The sequence below is a fragment of the Mytilus californianus genome, unplaced genomic scaffold (genome assembly GCF_021869535.1).
Source record: "Mytilus californianus isolate M0D057914Y unplaced genomic scaffold, xbMytCali1.0.p SCAF_8, whole genome shotgun sequence".
Taxonomy (NCBI): Eukaryota; Metazoa; Mollusca; class Bivalvia; order Mytilida; family Mytilidae; genus Mytilus; species Mytilus californianus.
In genome coordinates, this window is record NW_026262734.1 from 12,461,454 (window position 1) to 12,479,718 (window position 18,265).

An 18,265-nucleotide genomic window follows, 5' to 3' on the forward strand; every position below is an offset into this window, starting at 1 on the left:
CTATTATAAAATAGATTAAGTTAGCACTATGGTAAATTTAAATGGGTAATTATGGTTGCCAACTCCATTGGAAATTTGAATTGAGATTATGACCATATCTTGAGGGAAAGAATTTTTTGGGGGAAAAAGAGGGGGGGGGGGGGGATAAAAAGAAATTGTGGGGGGTCAATTTTTTCTCATTTCAGATTTCAGAAATTAAAAAGAATTATTCTTCAAATATTTTTTTTTTTTCAAATTTCAAATATTGAAAAATTTTAAGAAGTAATCTTTAATTGCACAGTATGGCGCATTAGATTTGTAAAATCTTTGATCACGTTTATTTATTTGTTATGCCGAATCTAACAGTGTATTTAGATTTTTAATTTTGGGTCCAGTTTTCAAATTGGTCTACATTAAGGTCCAAAGGGTCCAAAATTAAACTTTGTTTGATTTTAGCAAAAATTGAATATATGAGGTTCTTTGATACCGTAGAAAGGCTTGTATAGTCCGCGGTTTTATTCTCCAAAATTGGACCTTCCAGACGGGGTGCGGACTATAGAGTACAATAAGCAAGAAATAAGAGGAAAATTTCAATTTCGCGGTCGAGGTGGTTTGTTTACGTTCCGCCATCTTTGTTATTTCTATTGTAGAGGGCGCTCTTATCATTTTTCAAACTAATAATTTTAACTCATCCATATTAATAAGTTATTTCTATTCAATATCAAATTAATACTGATAAATATAAAAACTAAACCTTTCATTACAAATTTCTCGTTTCTTTTCAATGCATTGGTTGAAATAAACTGGTATCTGCTTGATTAAAACGATACAAACATAGTGAAAAAGACAACCGTAAACCAGCTTAGAATTTGTAAACTACAAAACGTAATCGGTTATTGTTCGTTCCGTTTTGGTGTTTCATACTGACTAATATGGTTTGTATTAGCTTAAGACCCTTCAAACATTAATGTGATAGATATATTAAAGACTGTTTTACAAAAGGATGGAACTGTTTTACTTTCAAAGTCGTATTATAGTGATATCTGTTATGTACGGATTTCGACTCTCACCGGTTAATTTCTTCTTTTACACGTGCTTTTTAAACTTCCTGTTTAAACATACACAAGTTTCTAAATTGTTTTTTAAGTGAATTAAACTTATTTTAACAATCATGAAGCGTTCTAGAATCATTTACAAGCAGTTTCAGCTTCTGTTTGATGATGGAAAACAGGTTTTTTCAAGAAAATACCGCAAACGACCGCACAGGATTTGAAATTACCGGAGTTTCATTAGACCTTTTCTAACGGTTACAAAAAGTTTTTTTACCTAAAATTTGGTGGGGAGAAGGGGGTGCGGACTATGTACCACTGCGAACTATACAAGCCTTTCTACGGTATGCTGAATCTAAACATGTATTTAGATTTTTGATTTTTGGCCCAGTTTTCAAGTTGGTCCAAATTGGGGTCCAAAATTAAACTTTGTTTGATTTCAACAAAAATTGAATATATGGGGTTCTTTGATATGCTGAATCAAACCATGTATTTTGATTTTGGACATTGGACCATAATAGGTAAATTAAAAAAAATTCAAGTTCTTAGACCACATTCTTTCTGTGTCAGAAACCTATGCTGTGTCAAATATTTAATAACAGACCAAATTCAGAGCTGTATCAAGCTTGAATGTTGTGTCCATACTTGCCCCAACTGTTCAGGGTTCGACCTCTGCGGTCGTATCAAGCTGCGCCCCAGCGAAGCATTTTATTATTGATGGAGGAAGCTGTAGAGAACCACCGACCTTTGGTAGGAAAACTGACAACCCTAGTCAATTAAGATTGGAGTTGACTAGACCTGCCCTGTGCGTGATTCGAACTCACAACCTCAGTGTTGACTGGCTAGTGATACAGTAGTTGGACTACTTAGACCACTTGGCTACCGAGAACCTTGGGAATAATAGATATGTGGCCTATAGTTGCTAATCGTCTACATCATTTGGTCTCTGGTGGAGAGTTGTCTCATTGGCAATCATATTATATCTTCTTATTTTTATATGAACCAAGGTTATTTTAAAAGTCAAGGTTCTGATATTTAAAAGTTTATCAAAGGTTAAAAAAGTTTGAAAAAATGGAAAACAACTGTCATATACATGTATCTTCTTTTTTAAAGAAAGTGTTAAGTTAAGTAAGACCTGAAACACCTTATCTAGAACACATCCCCAAAAAAATAACATTTTGTATAGTACACTGAATCAAGAAATAGGACGTTTTATAATATAATATAAAATTTAAGTACACTGTCATACATGTCTGTAACATGAAATAACATTTTACAGGGTACATAATGGTTGTGACCTATATCTTAACCTATTCATTAATATTGACCCTTATTTATAGGATATTGTGACGAGAGGACTGGCTTTGAATGCTTTACTGGACATTACTATCAGGGTACATACTGGTTATGACCTTTTCATTAATAATAACCTTTATTTATAGGATATTGTGAAGAGAGGACTGTCTTTGGTTGCTTTACTGGACATTACTATCAGGGTACATACTGGTTATGACCTTTTCATTAATAATAACCTTTATTTATAGGATATTGTGAAGAGAGGACTGTCTTTGGTTGCTTTACTGGACATTACTATCAGGGTACATACTGGTTATGACCTTTTCATTAATAATAACCTTTATTTATAGGATATTGTGAAGAGAGGACTGTCTTTGAATGCTTTACTGGACATGACTGTGGAAGAACTGAAAAATCTACTCAAAAGATATGAAGCTAAAGAAGATGATTTCCACAAGCTGAATAATGCACTGCAAAATCTGAAAAATTGGACAGGTAAAAACATTTAGAAGACTTGGAGTACTTGTAAAAACTGGAATTAAAAACATGATTCACATGGTTTCAATTTTACTGCACTATTTGTTCATTAAAGAGACATTTTTACAGGAATGGCCTTTGTTTTGCATGATTTTAACAATGAAATTCTAAATATTATTGAAACTGATATGGTCATTCCTTCAAGCAGTGAGCTCTTAATTTGCCATTTTGTCTGACAAACCATATTTTCAAGAGTGATTGTGTTAAGATTTCAGTGTGAGAAAATATTGATTAAGACAAAAAATACAAAGCAACATCTTAACATAAGTTTGGTCATAACACATACTGTTAATAGATTAATGTTACATCATGAACATAGAGAATAAGTTATTCCCTGTTAGGATGTACATGTAGTTGTATGTATATCTGACGACATTTTGCAAAAAACATTTGGAAAGTACTAAAAAATTATTTATAAGGCATTTTTTTTAATTAAAAAAAACCCCCATGAAAACTGTATTGCATAATGAAACTCAAACGGTGATTTTATTGTGGAAATTTTACAAACACATTGTTCATGATGTACAAAAGAATGCTGAGTATAATAAGTACTTAACAGTTATTAAGATACATATCCTGGTTTATATAGTTTTATTAAATCAAGGTTATTAAGTTCATTTAAGTACATGTAACACTACTTGATTATATTACTTGGAGAATGCTCCATATTAAAACTAATTGTTTTTATGATTTACTGGAAATGTCACTGATCTGTAAATCTTGCTTCTATGTACAGTATCTGAGTCTATGTTATACATGTAATCCTCTTGTCAATTTCTTAAAGGATATTAGAGGGTGTACAAAATCAACATAGTTAAGCTGCATGTTTATTAAATTGGCCTTGATATTAATATTCCCTTTGTTAGACATGTTAAGTGGACGTTTAAAGAGGAGCAATTGCATTAACCAATTAAAAAGTTGGAACAGATAACGAAAATTTGACTAAAGACCTGTTTGATTTGGTTCTATATTTATAATAGCTAATAAGGAATCCAATTTCATGGTTAAGCTTACAGAAACTTAAGTTAATGCGAATCTGTGCCAAACTCTTTTGGCTTCTGTCTGACGTTCGGTCAGATAGTGTTGTAGGTTTAGTCTGACCAAATGTTTGGATCGACGGCATTGGCACAGACTGTTATGCAATTACTACACACTCAAATAGTTTGTCTATTTTAACCTGCAAATTGAATGTTTGATTTTGAATTTATCTGAAAACTTACCCACAGACAAACTGAATTTATATTTATGTTGTGTTACTTAAGGATGTACTTATGTGAAATTAAAAAAAATCTAGAATTAAAAATTGATACTATAATTTAAGTTAGAAGAGCATTAGTTAAGGGACAAAATAAGCTAAAAATATTGATAGATTATGGAGCTCCTTTTCAAGATATTTAATTTTTTTTAAAATGCCAGGAAAAGGCTGACTCAGACTTTTACATTATATTTAGCATTTGTAATATTTGGGTCTCAAATCGAAAGAAAAAAATCTAGAATCTGCTGAAGTATTGGTAAATGACCTTTTATGAGCTATTGAAGTCTTATATGAAAAGAAAAATGGATGTTATCAAGGTTATGGGGCAAAATATTTTACTCTGTATAGTAGGAATATAACCAAGGAGTCCAAACATCTGAAAAAATTCCTAAACCTGACTAAGTACATCCTTAAGCTACTTAAAGTTGACACCACCCACCCAATGTATATCAACACATGATCAAGTTGTAAAACTTTAAACAAGATTCTAATATGTCGCTCTTCAAATGCTTTGAGTACACACCCGTGGTAAACTATGAATATATTGATATGTCAGCTGATTGTCAAAGTCATGGATTGTTTGGGCTGTTTCAATCTTACTCCCATGTTGTTTGCTTTTTATGAATGACTTACCCGAGGTCAGACGGTGTAAATGACGTCATTGAACGATGACGTAAGAATATAAGCATTCTACGGGAAAATGCATGAATTTGAAACTGAAAGTCGACAAAACATGAAAACATAAACAAACAATAATAAGAATTTGTTGAAAGCACATTTTCTTAAAGAAGAAAAGTAATATAATCAATCAACTTCATCTAAACCTGTAAGTGTGTTATTGTAAATCATTTAAGCATGTTACTTATTCAGTTTTTTCGTATTTTCCGTCAATATTAATAGTGTTCAATTACAGGAACAGCAAACATTTCCCTCCACCTTGAGCGTTTCGAAACAAAAGAATTGGTGTCTTTGTTCTATTGGAATAGAAATAATTCATGGGGGCTTGAATTTATATTGATTTTACCATGGGTTGGCCCTTTATGCTGATATTTTACCCCTCAATATCGCTCGTGGTAAAATCACAATAGATTCAAGCCCCATGAATTATTTCTTAAATGTAGACCCTTTTTAGATAGTTTATAAAATGTTATGGATGGTTAAGTGTTATCTAATCAATTATTTTTACAGGAACTGTTGCATTTGGCAGTCAAAACATCTTCTTGCATATTAGTATTAAAAAATGATTTAAAAATCACCAACAGTGTATCATGTATTGCATCTACCTGACATCCTATTGATCAATTACTTCAGTAATCGATTCACAAAACAGTAATATTGTAATAATTAAACTTTACTCTGCAACAAACTGGATTCCTGTCATTTAAGTCTATCCTTTCATAAAATGTTTTGACATGTATGATGTGGATAGAATAGACCTGAAGATATATTTTTGTCGAGCCTTCGACTTTTGTCGAAAAAGCGAGACATAGCGATCCTACATTCCGCCAGTCGGCAGCGGCGGCCACAAATATTCACTCTGTGGTTAAAGTTTTTGAAATTTTAATAACTTTCTTAAACTATCCTGGATTTCTACCAAACTAGGACAGAAGCTTGTTTATGATCATAAGATAATATTCAAAGGTAAATTTTGTAAAAAAAAATTCCATTTTTTCCGTATTTTACTTATAAATGGACTTAGTTTTTCTGCCAGGAAACATTACATTCACTCTGTGGTTAAAGTTTTTAAAATTTTAACAACTTTCTTAAACTATTCTGGATTTGTACCAAACTTGGAAAGAAGCTTGTTTATGATCATAAGATAGTATCCAGAAGTAAATTTTGTAAAAAAAAAATTCCATTTTTTCCCGTATTTTACTTATAAATGGACTTAGTTTTTCTGCCAGTTAACATTACATTCACTCTGTGGTTAAAGTTTTTAAAATTTTAACAACTTTCATAAACTATCCTGGATTTTTACCAAACTTGGACAGAAGCTACTTACAATCAAAAGACAGTATAGAGAGGAATATTTTTATCAATTTTTTTCCTCATTTTTGTTGAGCCTGCGATTAACAGCAAAAGTAGGCGAGACACTGGGTTCCGCGGAACCCTTACGAATTGTATAAATAACTGTTTGAAGTATAAAGTTTTGTGTTACAGATAAGCAGCTGCATGGAGATAGTCGAAACATCAGCAATGGAGAGGACCTCAGTTGGTCCAATTATAAATCTGCTTCCAGTAGTCCATTTAGTAGTAGTTCTCCAAAATATTCAACAGCCAGTGGCCGTCAGTCTGTGTCGTCACTACCGTCAGAGGCATCCCAACCATTATCATTGCCAACACCATCACAAAGCACCCCATCATCACCTGTACCTTATATAGATAGAGACAGAATAAGGTAAGTCACCTGTACCTTATATAGATAGAGACAGAACAAGGTAAGTCACCAGTATCTTATATAGATAGAGACAGAATAAGGTAAGTCACCTATACCTTATACAGATAGAGACAGAATAAGGTAAGTCACCTGTACCTTATATAGATAGAGACAGAATAAGGTAAGATTGTTGATTTGAAATGACCGCGGTCATCTCACTATACATGTAGATGGAGATCTATAGAATAAGGTAAGTTTTTATTTTATTTAAAATGACCACATTGTCACCTGTAGCTAACCATTTAGTATGTATCCCATCAGAAAACTATGAGATCACACAAACTTATGTATTTTGTATTTGAAGCTATATATATAGCAGAGACCATCGTCTGTATTTTACATAGTCATAGAGATAGGATAATGTGATGTTCAACTAATATCTTCATAGCTGTATATTGTCAGGGGTAACATTGAGCAGTGTTTTTAGATGTCTGAAACTAAATTCTAATCTCAGCGGTAAAAGGATAATGATTTGATAAGGTAAATATGGACACCAAGTCTCATAAAATATTAGTTCATGTAATAAAGCACTTTAAACAAAGCCAAATATACATAGCAACTGTATTTTCCGGTATTTGATAATTATTCATTTTATATTTACAGGCGAACTCCGCCACCAACTCCTCCTTTAGTTAGACCAAAAGCTGCCAATAATTCACGATACCCTAGTACTCCTCCGCCAAACAAGAAAAATCATCTGATACCTGAATATCAACCAATCAAGAAGAGTAAATCTCATGAGTCACAGCTAGCCAATAAAGTTACAGATATTGACGGCATAAAAGCGTATGTATTTTAAGATCATTTATAATTTTATTATTAACTTTCTTAAAAAAACACACTATAGAAGAATCTCACATGCAGGCAAAGTAAATTTTCTGCAGTGTAGCCAGTTTATTATGCTTAAGGTTGCTTTAGTGGTCAAGGACAAATTCACAGGTTAAAGGTTTTCAATACCAGAAAGGAATACTGGACTAAAATTTGAATAAATTTTCTTATGATAGTATTTTTAACAGTACAAATACTTGTATGGTTTGAAATACTGTTGATTCATTTATTTTCATGGTTACCAATATTCATGGATTGAGGGATTATATTGCACTTTTGTGGGTATTTGATTTTGTAGTTTTGCCAAAATCTGCATACAAGCTTATAAAAAATTTGTTCCTTGTTGAGTATTTAAATTTGTTGTTCAAGAAATCCACGAAAATTGGTATCCCACGAATTTCAAATGAATCCACAGAATTAAAGAATTAAAGAATTCAAAATTGCTATTTTGATTTGGTTTACACTTGTATTGTAGTTAAAAGAAAAATCTTTTCCTTTATCAGTCAAGGGCTAACTTTAACAAGTTATTACAGAAAATAACAGGCATACTGTTATTGTGGGAATTCTGTCAGAGTTATCTCCTCCTGTCATGAATTGTGACAAAATAACACATGTCCGTTATTGTACAAAGAAAAAATGTCAGTAATAACGGGTTTCAGTTATCACAGACATTTTCGTCGGGTGAAATGCAAATCGAGTCAGATACTTTCAAATTTACCGCTGTTTGTTTTGTTGCTAAGATCAATCGAAAATGGCACAAATAATAAAGTAAACATGTTGAAATCACACAAGATCTTAACACCAAAGTAAACAGTGGTAAATTTGAAAATATCTGACCCAATTTGTGTTTCACCTAGAGAAAATGTCTGTAAATCTTTGATTATGTAAGTGATCTAATGTCTTTTAAAGCTGGTGTTTGGAAATCTGTGAACTCCTGTGTCATGTGATGTCACTTAGATGAAATGAATAGCTTTAGTTGACCATTTCAATCAAACTTAGTAATCAGGATAAAAATTAGCCTTAAGAAATGTAATTTCATAGTACAGGTTTTAAAATTAATATTGTATTACTACTTTTTGTTTGGTGTGAATTGCAGTGTAAATGGTGGGAAACACAGGTAAAACACTCTCTGGTGTGACCAGGTGCTGGTGTGAAATTAACACAGTGACAAAGTGTGATATTAATACTCTGATATCTACATCTCTTCTATAAGTTTAACACATTCTTTGGTTGGAATCTGAACACATTCAAAGATTGTCTTATACCTTTGTTTTATACTAAATACACTTTATATGAAATATAACTACATTTTGCAGTGTTCTGTATAAAATATTACCTTGTGTGTGTCATAGAGGACACCTGTATCAACACAAAGGTACAATATATCATATGAAAGCTACATTTCATAGAGAGAAAAAAGTGTGGTCTCAATTAAAAAGTAAAATCACACATACATTTTGCAGTTTGTCTCTGAAAGTAAAAAATAGGCATGTGATAATTGGGTTAGTTTGTTGTTTTCAAATTTCATATAAGTAAACTTGGTGGCCTTAAAATAGATAGGGAGTCTAAATTAAACATGATAGAACATTTTAATATTTTGCCAAAAAAAAGTTTCTTACATGCTATTTTTAAATAAAATGTATGGGTTATAGAGCTTTTTCAAATCATTACAATTATTTTTCAATGATAACTGTAGGTGCAATTTATACATATGATACATTAAACAAATGTTGAATATGAATTTTGTAATATTTACACAAATATAACTCAATGGTTTAGTTATATTTCATTTATTTAGGAGACTGATGTTGCTTCATTATAGTGAGAATGTGATGTTAGAAGTAAGGAGAATTAGAGACTATATAGTTTTTTTATTTCCATGGTGTTAATAATAGTTAAGGGAGCAAATCTACCTGTGATTGTTTTCCTTGAATTTAATCAAGATTCCAATCTATTTTTACTATTCTAACCACATTTTAAATTATATCCTTCACCATCACCATTAATCTGTAAACAAAACTGCCAAACATATTATTTTTTTTCTGACAAGGTTACACAAGCAGATAATCACCATTAAAGAAGAAGATATTGATAGTAGGTGAGGGGCCTGATGATGAAACTTTATTGGCCTTCTATCAAACCGCTTTTTAATGCTTGAATTTTTGAAAATCTTTTATAAACAGTTGCTTATAGGCTTGAGTAAAACTGCTGCATAAAGTATAAAATAGTCAAACAACTGGTGTGTTATTATCCTAGAAAATATTTATAGGAATTTTAATCTCCAACGGTATAAGGTAAAATATATAAGTTCCATACCATTAATGTTAACACATAATACTTATGACTGAATCTGCTTGTGTTGTTTGACATACTATTTATTTTCTGCTAACTCAGAAGTCATCTTGTTTTGCTCTGATTGAGAGTTTTCTTCTCACTCAGAAGTCATCTTGTTTTACTCTGATTGAGAGTTTTCTGCTCACTCAGAAGTCATCTTGTTTTGCTCTGATTGAGAGTTTTCTGCTCACTCAGAAGTCATCTTGTTTTACTCTGATTGAGAGTTTTCTGCTCACTTAGAAGTCATCTTGTTTTGCTCTGATTGAGAGTTTTCTGCTCACTCAGAAGTCATCTTGTTTTACTCTGATTGAGAGTTTTCTGCTCACTCAGAAGTCATCTTGTTTTACTCTGATTGAGAGTTTTCTGCTCACTAAGAAGTCATCTTGTTTTGCTCTGATTGAGAGTTTTCTGCTCACTCAGAAGTCATCTTGTTTTACTCTCATTGGGAGTTTTCTGCTCACTCTGAAGTCTTCATGTTTTGCTCTCATTGAGAGATTTCTGCTGACTCTGAAGTCTTCATGTTTCGCTCTCATTGAGATTTTTCTGCTGACTCTGAAGTCTTCTTGTTTTGCTCTGATTGAGTTTTCAGCTGTCTTCTAAGGCTTCTTGTTTTGCTCTGATTGAGAGATTTCTACTGACAATGAAGTCTTCTTGTTTTGCTCTAAAAGAGAGTTTTCTGCCTACCCTGAAGTCTTCTTGTTTTGCTCTGATTGAGATTTTTCGGCTGTCTTCTAAGGCTTCTTGTTTTGCTCTGATTGAGAGATTTCTACTGACTCTGAAGTCTTCTTGTTTTGCTCTGATTGAGACATTTCTACTGACTCTGATATCTTCTTGTTTTGCTCTGATTGAGACATTTCTATTGACTCTGAAGTCTTCTTGTTTTGCTCTAATTGAGACATTTCTACTGACGAAAGTCCTCTTGTATTGTTCTAATTGAAACATTCTACTGACTCTGAAGTCCTATTTTTTTGCTCTGATAGTGAGTTTTCTGCTGACTGAAGTCTTCTTGTTTTGCTCTGATTGAGAGTTTTCTGCTCCTTCTGAAGTCTTCTTGTTTTGCTCTGATTGAGAGTTTTCTGCTCCTTCTGCAGTCCTCTTGTTTTGCTCTGATTGAGAGATTTCTGCTTCTTCTAAAGTCTTCTTATTTTGCTCTGATTGAGAAATTCTTGTTTTGCTCTGATTGAGAGTTTCTGCTGACTCTGACATTTTCTGGTTTTACTCTGTTTGAGAGTTTTCTGCTGACTCTGACATCTTCTTGTTTTACTCTGATTGAGAGTTCCTGTTTTCTCCAACATCTTCTGGTTTTACTCTGATTGAGAGTTCCTGTTTACTCCAACATCTTCTGGTATTACTCTGATTGAGAGTTTTCTGTTTACTCTGAAATTTTCTGGTTTTACTCTGATTGAGAGTTTCTGCTTACTCTGACATCTTCTTGTTTTACTCTGATTAAAAGTTTCTGTTGACTCTGACATCTTCTTGTTTTACTCTGATTGAGAGTTTTCTGCTTACTCTGACATCTTCTGGTTCTACTCTGATTGAGAGTTCCTGTTTACTCTGACATCTTCTTGTTTTAATCTGATTGAGAGTTTTCTGTTGACTCTGACATCTTCTGGTTTTACTCTGTTTGAGAGTTTTCTGTTGACTCTGACATCTTCTGGTTTTACTCTGATTGAGAGTTTCTGCTTACTCTGACATCTTCTTGTTTTACTCTGTTTGGGAGTTTCCTGCTTACAAGCTATCAAAGCATAGAATGCATACATAGAAATATTGTATTCTATATATTTTTTTTCAATCTACAATTGAGATTTCCATTTGCTCTGTATTTATTTCTATTTTCTAAACAATAGTTTTACTTGTCATGGCAGAGCTGTTATAACCAAGATAACAAATAATTTAACGTAGTCAACATTCTGAGCTAACAGTTGATGTTTCAGGATTTAAAAATTAGTTAATAACATCTGTAATGTGTAATCTCATGTTGTTTTTTTTTCACAGCTACTTTGTTCAGGATCAAAACCATTCTTTTACAACATTGTTTTATGTTCTTGTGATACTTTGCTAGTTATTATACACCTTTTCTTGTTTGATACATCTCTGTCTACTTTCTTGTTTGATACATCTATGTCTACTTTACTTGTTTGATACATCTCAGTCTACTTTTCTTGTTTGATACATCTCTGTCTACTTTACTTGTTTGATACATTTCTGTCTACTTTACTTGTTTGATTTGTCTCTGTCTACTTTTCATGTTTGATTTGTCTCTGTCTACTTTACTTGTTTGATACATCTCTGTCTACTCTTCTTGTTTGTTACATCTCTGTTGACTTTTCTTGTTTGATACATCTCTGTCTTCTTTACTTGTTTGATACATCTCAGTCTACTTTTCTTATTTGATTTGTCTCAGTCTACTTTTCTTGTTTGATTTGTCTCTGTCTACTTTCTTTGTTTGATTTGTCTCTGTCTACTTTCTTTGTTTGATACATCTCTATCTACTTTACTTGTTTGATACATTTCTGTCTTCTTTCCTTTTATGATACATCTTTGTCTACTTTCCTTGTTTGATACATCTCTGTCTACTTTTCTTGTATGATACATCTCAGTCTACTTTACTTGTTTGATACATCTCTGTCTAGTTTTCTTGTTTGTTACATCTCTGTCTACTTTTCTTGTTTGATACCTCTCTGTCTACTTTACTTGTTTGATACATCTCTGTCTACTTTTCTTGTTTGATACCTCTCTGTCTACTTTACTTGTGTGATACATCTCTGTCCACATTTCTTGTATGATACATCTCTTTCTACTTTCCTGGTTTGATACATTTCTGTCTACTTTTCTTGTATGATACATCTCTGTCCACTTTTCTTGTTTGATACATTTCTGTCTTCTTTCTTGTTTGATACATTTCTGTCTACTTTTCTTGTTTGATACATTTCTGTCTACTTTCCTGGTTTGATACATCTCTGTCTTCTTTTCTTGTTTGATACATCTCTGTCTACTTTTCTTGTATAATACATCTCTGTCTACTTTTCTTGTTTGATACATCTCTGTCTACCTTTCTTGTATGCTACATCTCAGTCTACTTTACTTGTTTGATACATCTCTCTAGTTTTCTTGTTTGTTACATCTCTGTCTACTTTTCTTGTTTGATACCTCTCAGTCTACTTGTCTTGTTTGATACCTCTCTGTCTACTTCTCTAGTTTGATACATTTCTGTCTACTTTCCTTGTTTGATACATCTCTGTCTAGTTTCTTTGTTTGATACATCTCTGTCTACTTTTCTTGTATGATACATCTCTGTCTACTTTTCTTGTTTGATACATTTCTGTCTATAGATATAGGAAGATGTGGTATGAGTGCCAATGAGACAACTCTCCATCCAAGTTACAATTTATAAAAGTAAACCATTATAAGTCAAGGTACGGCCTTCAACATGGAGCATTGGCTCACACCAAACAGCAAGTCTACTTTACTTGTTTGATACCTCTCTGTCTACTTGTCTTGTTTGATACATCTCTGTCTACTTTCCTTGTATGATACATCTCTGTCTACTTTTCTTGTTTGATACATCTCTTTCTACTTTCCTTGTATGATACATCTCTGTCTACTTTTCTTGTTTGATACATCTCTGTCTACTTTACTTGTTTGATACCTCTCTGTCTACTTGTCTTGTTTGATACCTCTCTGTCTACTTTCCTTGTTTGATACATCTATTGTCTACTTTCCTTGTTTGATACATCTCTGTCTACTTTTTTTTGTTTGATACATTTCTGTCTACTTTCCTTGTTTGATTCATCTCTGTCCACTTTTCTTGTTTGTTACATCTCTGTCTACTTTTCTTGTTTGTTCATTCTGTCTGGATGTTGGTATATATATATATAACATACTGGGCTAAGGATAATAATGGTTTAATGAATTGAATTACAGGTTATAATTGGGATTTATTGTTACCTTTATTTTCCCCTGTATTAGTCTGTAGTTTCCTTATCATAAATATAATTTTATTTTAGAAGTACTATTTAACATATATTTACATATAGTGTATATACATTGGACATGTAATGAAATTATAATAAATATATTTACCAATACCTAGAAAAAGTTTTTAAAAAATGGCAGCCATATACTGTACATGTAGAGTTACTTTTCCATTGTAATCAATTATTTGGACAGACACGAATTTTTTAAGGAAACTTATTTTTGTAGTTATGACAATTTTTGCATTAAAGCATTTAGACATTTTTGTATTTTTGTTGAACACTTACCATATGCTTACATTTGTGATTAACTGATACCCTATTAACTGAGACCCTGTTCACTGAGACCCTGTTTACTGAGACCCTCTTCACTGAGACCTTGTTCACTGAGACCCTGTTAGCTGAGACCCTGTTAACTGATACTATGTTCACTTACACCATATTAACTGATACCCTGTTCACTGAGACCCTATTTACTGGTACCATATTAACTGATACCCTGTTCACTGAGACCTTGTTCACTGAGATCCTGTTCACTGGTACCATATTAACTGATACCCTGTTCACTGAGACCCTGTTCATTGAGACCCTTTTCACTGATACCCTGTTAGCTGAGACCCTGTTCACTGAGACCCTGATCACTGAGAACCTGTAAACTGATACCCTGTTCACTGAGACCCTGTTCACTGATACCCTGTTAGCCGGGACCCTGTTCACTGAGACCCTGTTAGCTGCGACCCTGCTCACTGAGACCTGTTAGCTGAGATCCTGTTCACTGATACCCTGTTAGCAGAGACCATGTTCACTGAGACCCTGTACACTGAGACCCTGTTCACTGATATCCTGGTCACTGATACCCTGTTAACTGATACCCTGTACACTGATACTCGGTTAACTGATACCCTGTACACTGAGACCCTATTCACTGATACTCTATCCACTGAGACCCTGTTCACTGATACTCGGTTAACTGATACCCTGTACACTGATAACCTGGTCACTGATACTCAGTTCACTGATACCCTGTACACTGAGACCCTGTTCACTGATATCCTGGTCACTGATACCCTGTTCATTGATACCCTGGTCACTGATACCCTGTACACTGAGACCCTGTTCACTGATCCTCTGTTCACTGATACCCTGTACACTGAGACCCTGTTCACTGATACTCGCGATCGGTTCACTGATACTCAGTTCCTATGAAATCCACAAAAGAATAGTGGGGAATAATAATTAATCTACAGAATTTGACTTTTTAACACTTCAGATTTTCAAAGTAACTTATTTAGCAAATTTATCATTAGGTATTCATGATTCTGGTATAAGTTTGATACAGATAAATGAGTATCGGTAACATCAGAATGGGAATTGATACAAAATAATATTGCACGGAATATGATACATTCGAATATGGCCCTCCTGAATAGTTAGTAGAAGTTGTTAAAGTGTCATATTAAAATTTTGGTAAATTTGACAGCTTTATGAACGGCTTTGCTAGAATGACAACTGCAGTCAGCGAAGAAGATTTAGCTTTGTTAGACATATTTTATTTGAACAAGTCAGACAATTAACTGGAGCCTATGACAAATACCTTTATTCTTTGCAACATCTTAAATGATAGTTTTTTATGACATACATCTTTATAACAGGTATCATGTGTATAATTATTTACATCATGTGAATGCAGCACACATTTTAAAAGTAAGAAGAAAAAAATCAAGTAATTTTAAAATACCATGTTTGAAAATAGATTCTGCTGATCTCAGATTATATGATTGGCAGAATTTAGATTTAAACCTTCAAGTATATTTTTGTTAGGAAAGTGAACATGAACCAGAAAGTCATAATTCTTGAATTTCTTCTATTATATGTAAGCCTAGGCTTCATGGGAGATAATAATATATTTTGAAATAAAATGATTTCTTCTTTTTATTACAAGTTATATATATAACGATCATATTAATGAGCTCTTTTGTATATTTTCAGGTATAAAAAGAAACCAAACTTGTATCTTCCTAACAATAATGAAATATTATTCCGACGACCTTCTGACGGATCAGAAGCAGGTGGTAGTCGTGGTCCTTCTGGACATGCCTCACCGATTCTCCCCTCTCCCATACATTCTCCTATATACATTGATGATCACAGTGAGTATGACATTAAACAAAGTAGAATTTTGTTGTGATGACCTAGGTAATATAAGTCCTTCAGACTGCAGGACAAATATGATTTCACGTAGATTATTTGATTGTCTGAAGTACAGTAAAAATAGCAAAGAGTATGAGATGAATATTACTCAGGAAAAATGCAGAACATGTAAGGGAACGATCATTTAACTTCAAGGGGGGGTATTGTTTTATCCTAAAAAAATATTCTGATCCCCAATTTGATAAAAAAAAATATTGTGGTCAAGCAGATGACCAAAAAAAAATAAAATATTCTGAATCCAAATTTTCCCCATACCTTATAGTGTTAAATTAATAATTTGATTGATAGCATCGAAAAACTAAAAAAGAAATGTTCGCGTTTTGCACGAAATGAATTTTCTGACTTAGACCAAAAACAAAACCCCACCCCCTTTGAAGTTAAATGGTTGCTCCCTAAACTGAAATATATAAAAAAAGATACCAAATCAGTGCTTACACAACCTACAGTAGGGTAGAAAAATCTTTAAATAGAAATGTTTTAACATCTTTAATTTGATGGAATATCAAATAAAATTCCATTACAACTAACAACAGGTAAAATATTAAACCCCCTCAAAGAGTTTTAATGAATTTTTATACGACCGCAAAAAAATTTTTGTGGTCGTATATTGGTATGACGTTGGCGTCGTCGTCGTCGTCGTCGTCGTCGTCGTCGTCGTCGTCGTCGTCGTCCGGCGTCGTCGTCGTCGTCCGGCGTCGTCCGAAGACACATTGGTTTTCGCACTCTAACTTTAGTTTAAGTGAATGGATCTCTATGAAATTTTACCATAAGGTTCAATACCACAAAAGGAAAGTTGGGATTGATTTTGGGGGTTATGGTACCAACAGTAAAGGAATTAGGGGCCAAAAGGGGCCAAAAATAAGCATTTTTGTAACTTCCAGACATAACTTGTGTGTTAGTGTATGGATCTCTCTGACATTGTACCACAAGGTTCCATATCACAAAAGGAATGCTGGGATTGATTTTGGGGGTAATTGCCTCAAATTTTAGGAATTAGGGGCCAAAAAAGGGGCAAAAAACAAGCATTTTTCTAGTTTCATGATAATAACTTGTGTGTAAGTGTATGGATCTTTCTGAAATTGTACTACAAGGTTCCATATCACAAAGGGAAAGCTGGAATTGAGTTTGGGGGTAATTGCCCAAAACGTTTAGGAATAAGGGGCCAAAAAGGGGCCAAAAATAAGCATTTTTCTAGTTTCCAGACAATAACTTGTGTTAAAGTGTATGGATCTCTCTGAAATTGTACCACAAGGTTCCATATCACACAGGGAATGCTGGGATTGATTTTGGGGGTAATTGCCTCAAAATATTAGGAATTAGGGGCCAAAAAAGGGGCAAAAAACAAGCATTTTTCTAGTTTCATGATAATAACTTGTGTGTAAGTGTATGGATCTTTCTGAAATTGTATTACAAGGTTCCATATCACAAAGGGAAAGCTGGAATTGAGTTTGGGGGTAATTGCCCTAAACGTTTAGGAATTTGGGGCCAAAAAGGGGCCAAAAAACACATTTTTTTTAGTTTCCAGACAATAACTTGTGTTCAAGTGTATGGATCTCTCTGAAATTGTACTGCAAGGTACCATACCACAAAGGGAAGGCTGGGATTGAGTTTGGGGTGATGAATCATAAGGGGGTTCAAAAAATTTGGGGGGGGGATTTTTTTTTTTCCTTTTTTTTCTTTTTTTCCTTTTTTTTTTCTTTTAAAATTTTCCATTTTAAGTTGGTTATTTCTGATTTATATTTAAAAGCAAATAATAATGATATGGTAGGAGATACACACCAAACAGGATGTGTAAATTTTTATATAATAAGTATTGCGCAATAGCAAGAAATTTTCAATTGCACAGTATTGCACAATAGCAAGAAATCTTCAATTGCACAGTATTGCGCAATAGCAAGAAATCTTCAATTGCACAGTATTGCGCAATAGCAAGAAATATCCAATAGCACAGTATTGCGCAATAGCAAGAAATTGTCAATTGTACAGTATTGCGCAATAGCAGGAAATATTCAATTGCACAGTATTGTGCAAAAGAAGATACTTCGTATAAATTGCTTATTTCTTGACCAATTTCAATGGGGTTTTATTCTTGAATTCTTGGGGTTCTTTAATATGCTGAATCTAACCGTGTATTAAGTTTTTGGATTTTGGGCGCCGTTTTTAAATTGGTCCACATTGAGGTCCAAAGAGTCCAAAATTAAACTTTGTTTGATTTCATCAAAAATTAAATTATTGGGGTTCTTTGATATGCCGAATCTAACCGTGTATTTAGATTCTTAATTTTTGGTTCCGTTTTCAAATTGGTCTACATTAAGGTCCAAAGGGTCCAAAATTAAACTTAGTTTGATTTTAACAAAAATTGAAT

The 18,265-nt window shown here is 33.2% G+C and overlaps 1 protein-coding gene across 7 annotated transcripts in view; it reads left to right on the forward strand.

Moving 5' to 3' along the window:
- LOC127712076 (kinase suppressor of Ras 1-like) overlaps positions 1-18,265 on the forward strand; it is a 70,951-nt gene that overhangs the window by 8,754 nt on the left and 43,932 nt on the right. For 2 of the 7 annotated variants that reach the window (XM_052218275.1, XM_052218274.1), the window contains exons 3-8: positions 2,675-2,819; positions 6,277-6,514; positions 7,157-7,339; positions 8,478-8,498; positions 9,432-9,479; positions 15,679-15,839. In XM_052218275.1, coding sequence (XP_052074235.1) covers positions 2,675-2,819; positions 6,277-6,514; positions 7,157-7,339; positions 8,478-8,498; positions 9,432-9,479; positions 15,679-15,839 — 796 coding nt within the window. The remainder of the gene's footprint in view (positions 1-2,674; positions 2,820-6,276; positions 6,515-7,156; positions 7,340-8,477; positions 8,499-9,431; positions 9,480-15,678; positions 15,840-18,265) is intronic. The other 5 variants (XM_052218279.1, XM_052218277.1, XM_052218276.1 and 2 more) reach the window with 5 other exon arrangements.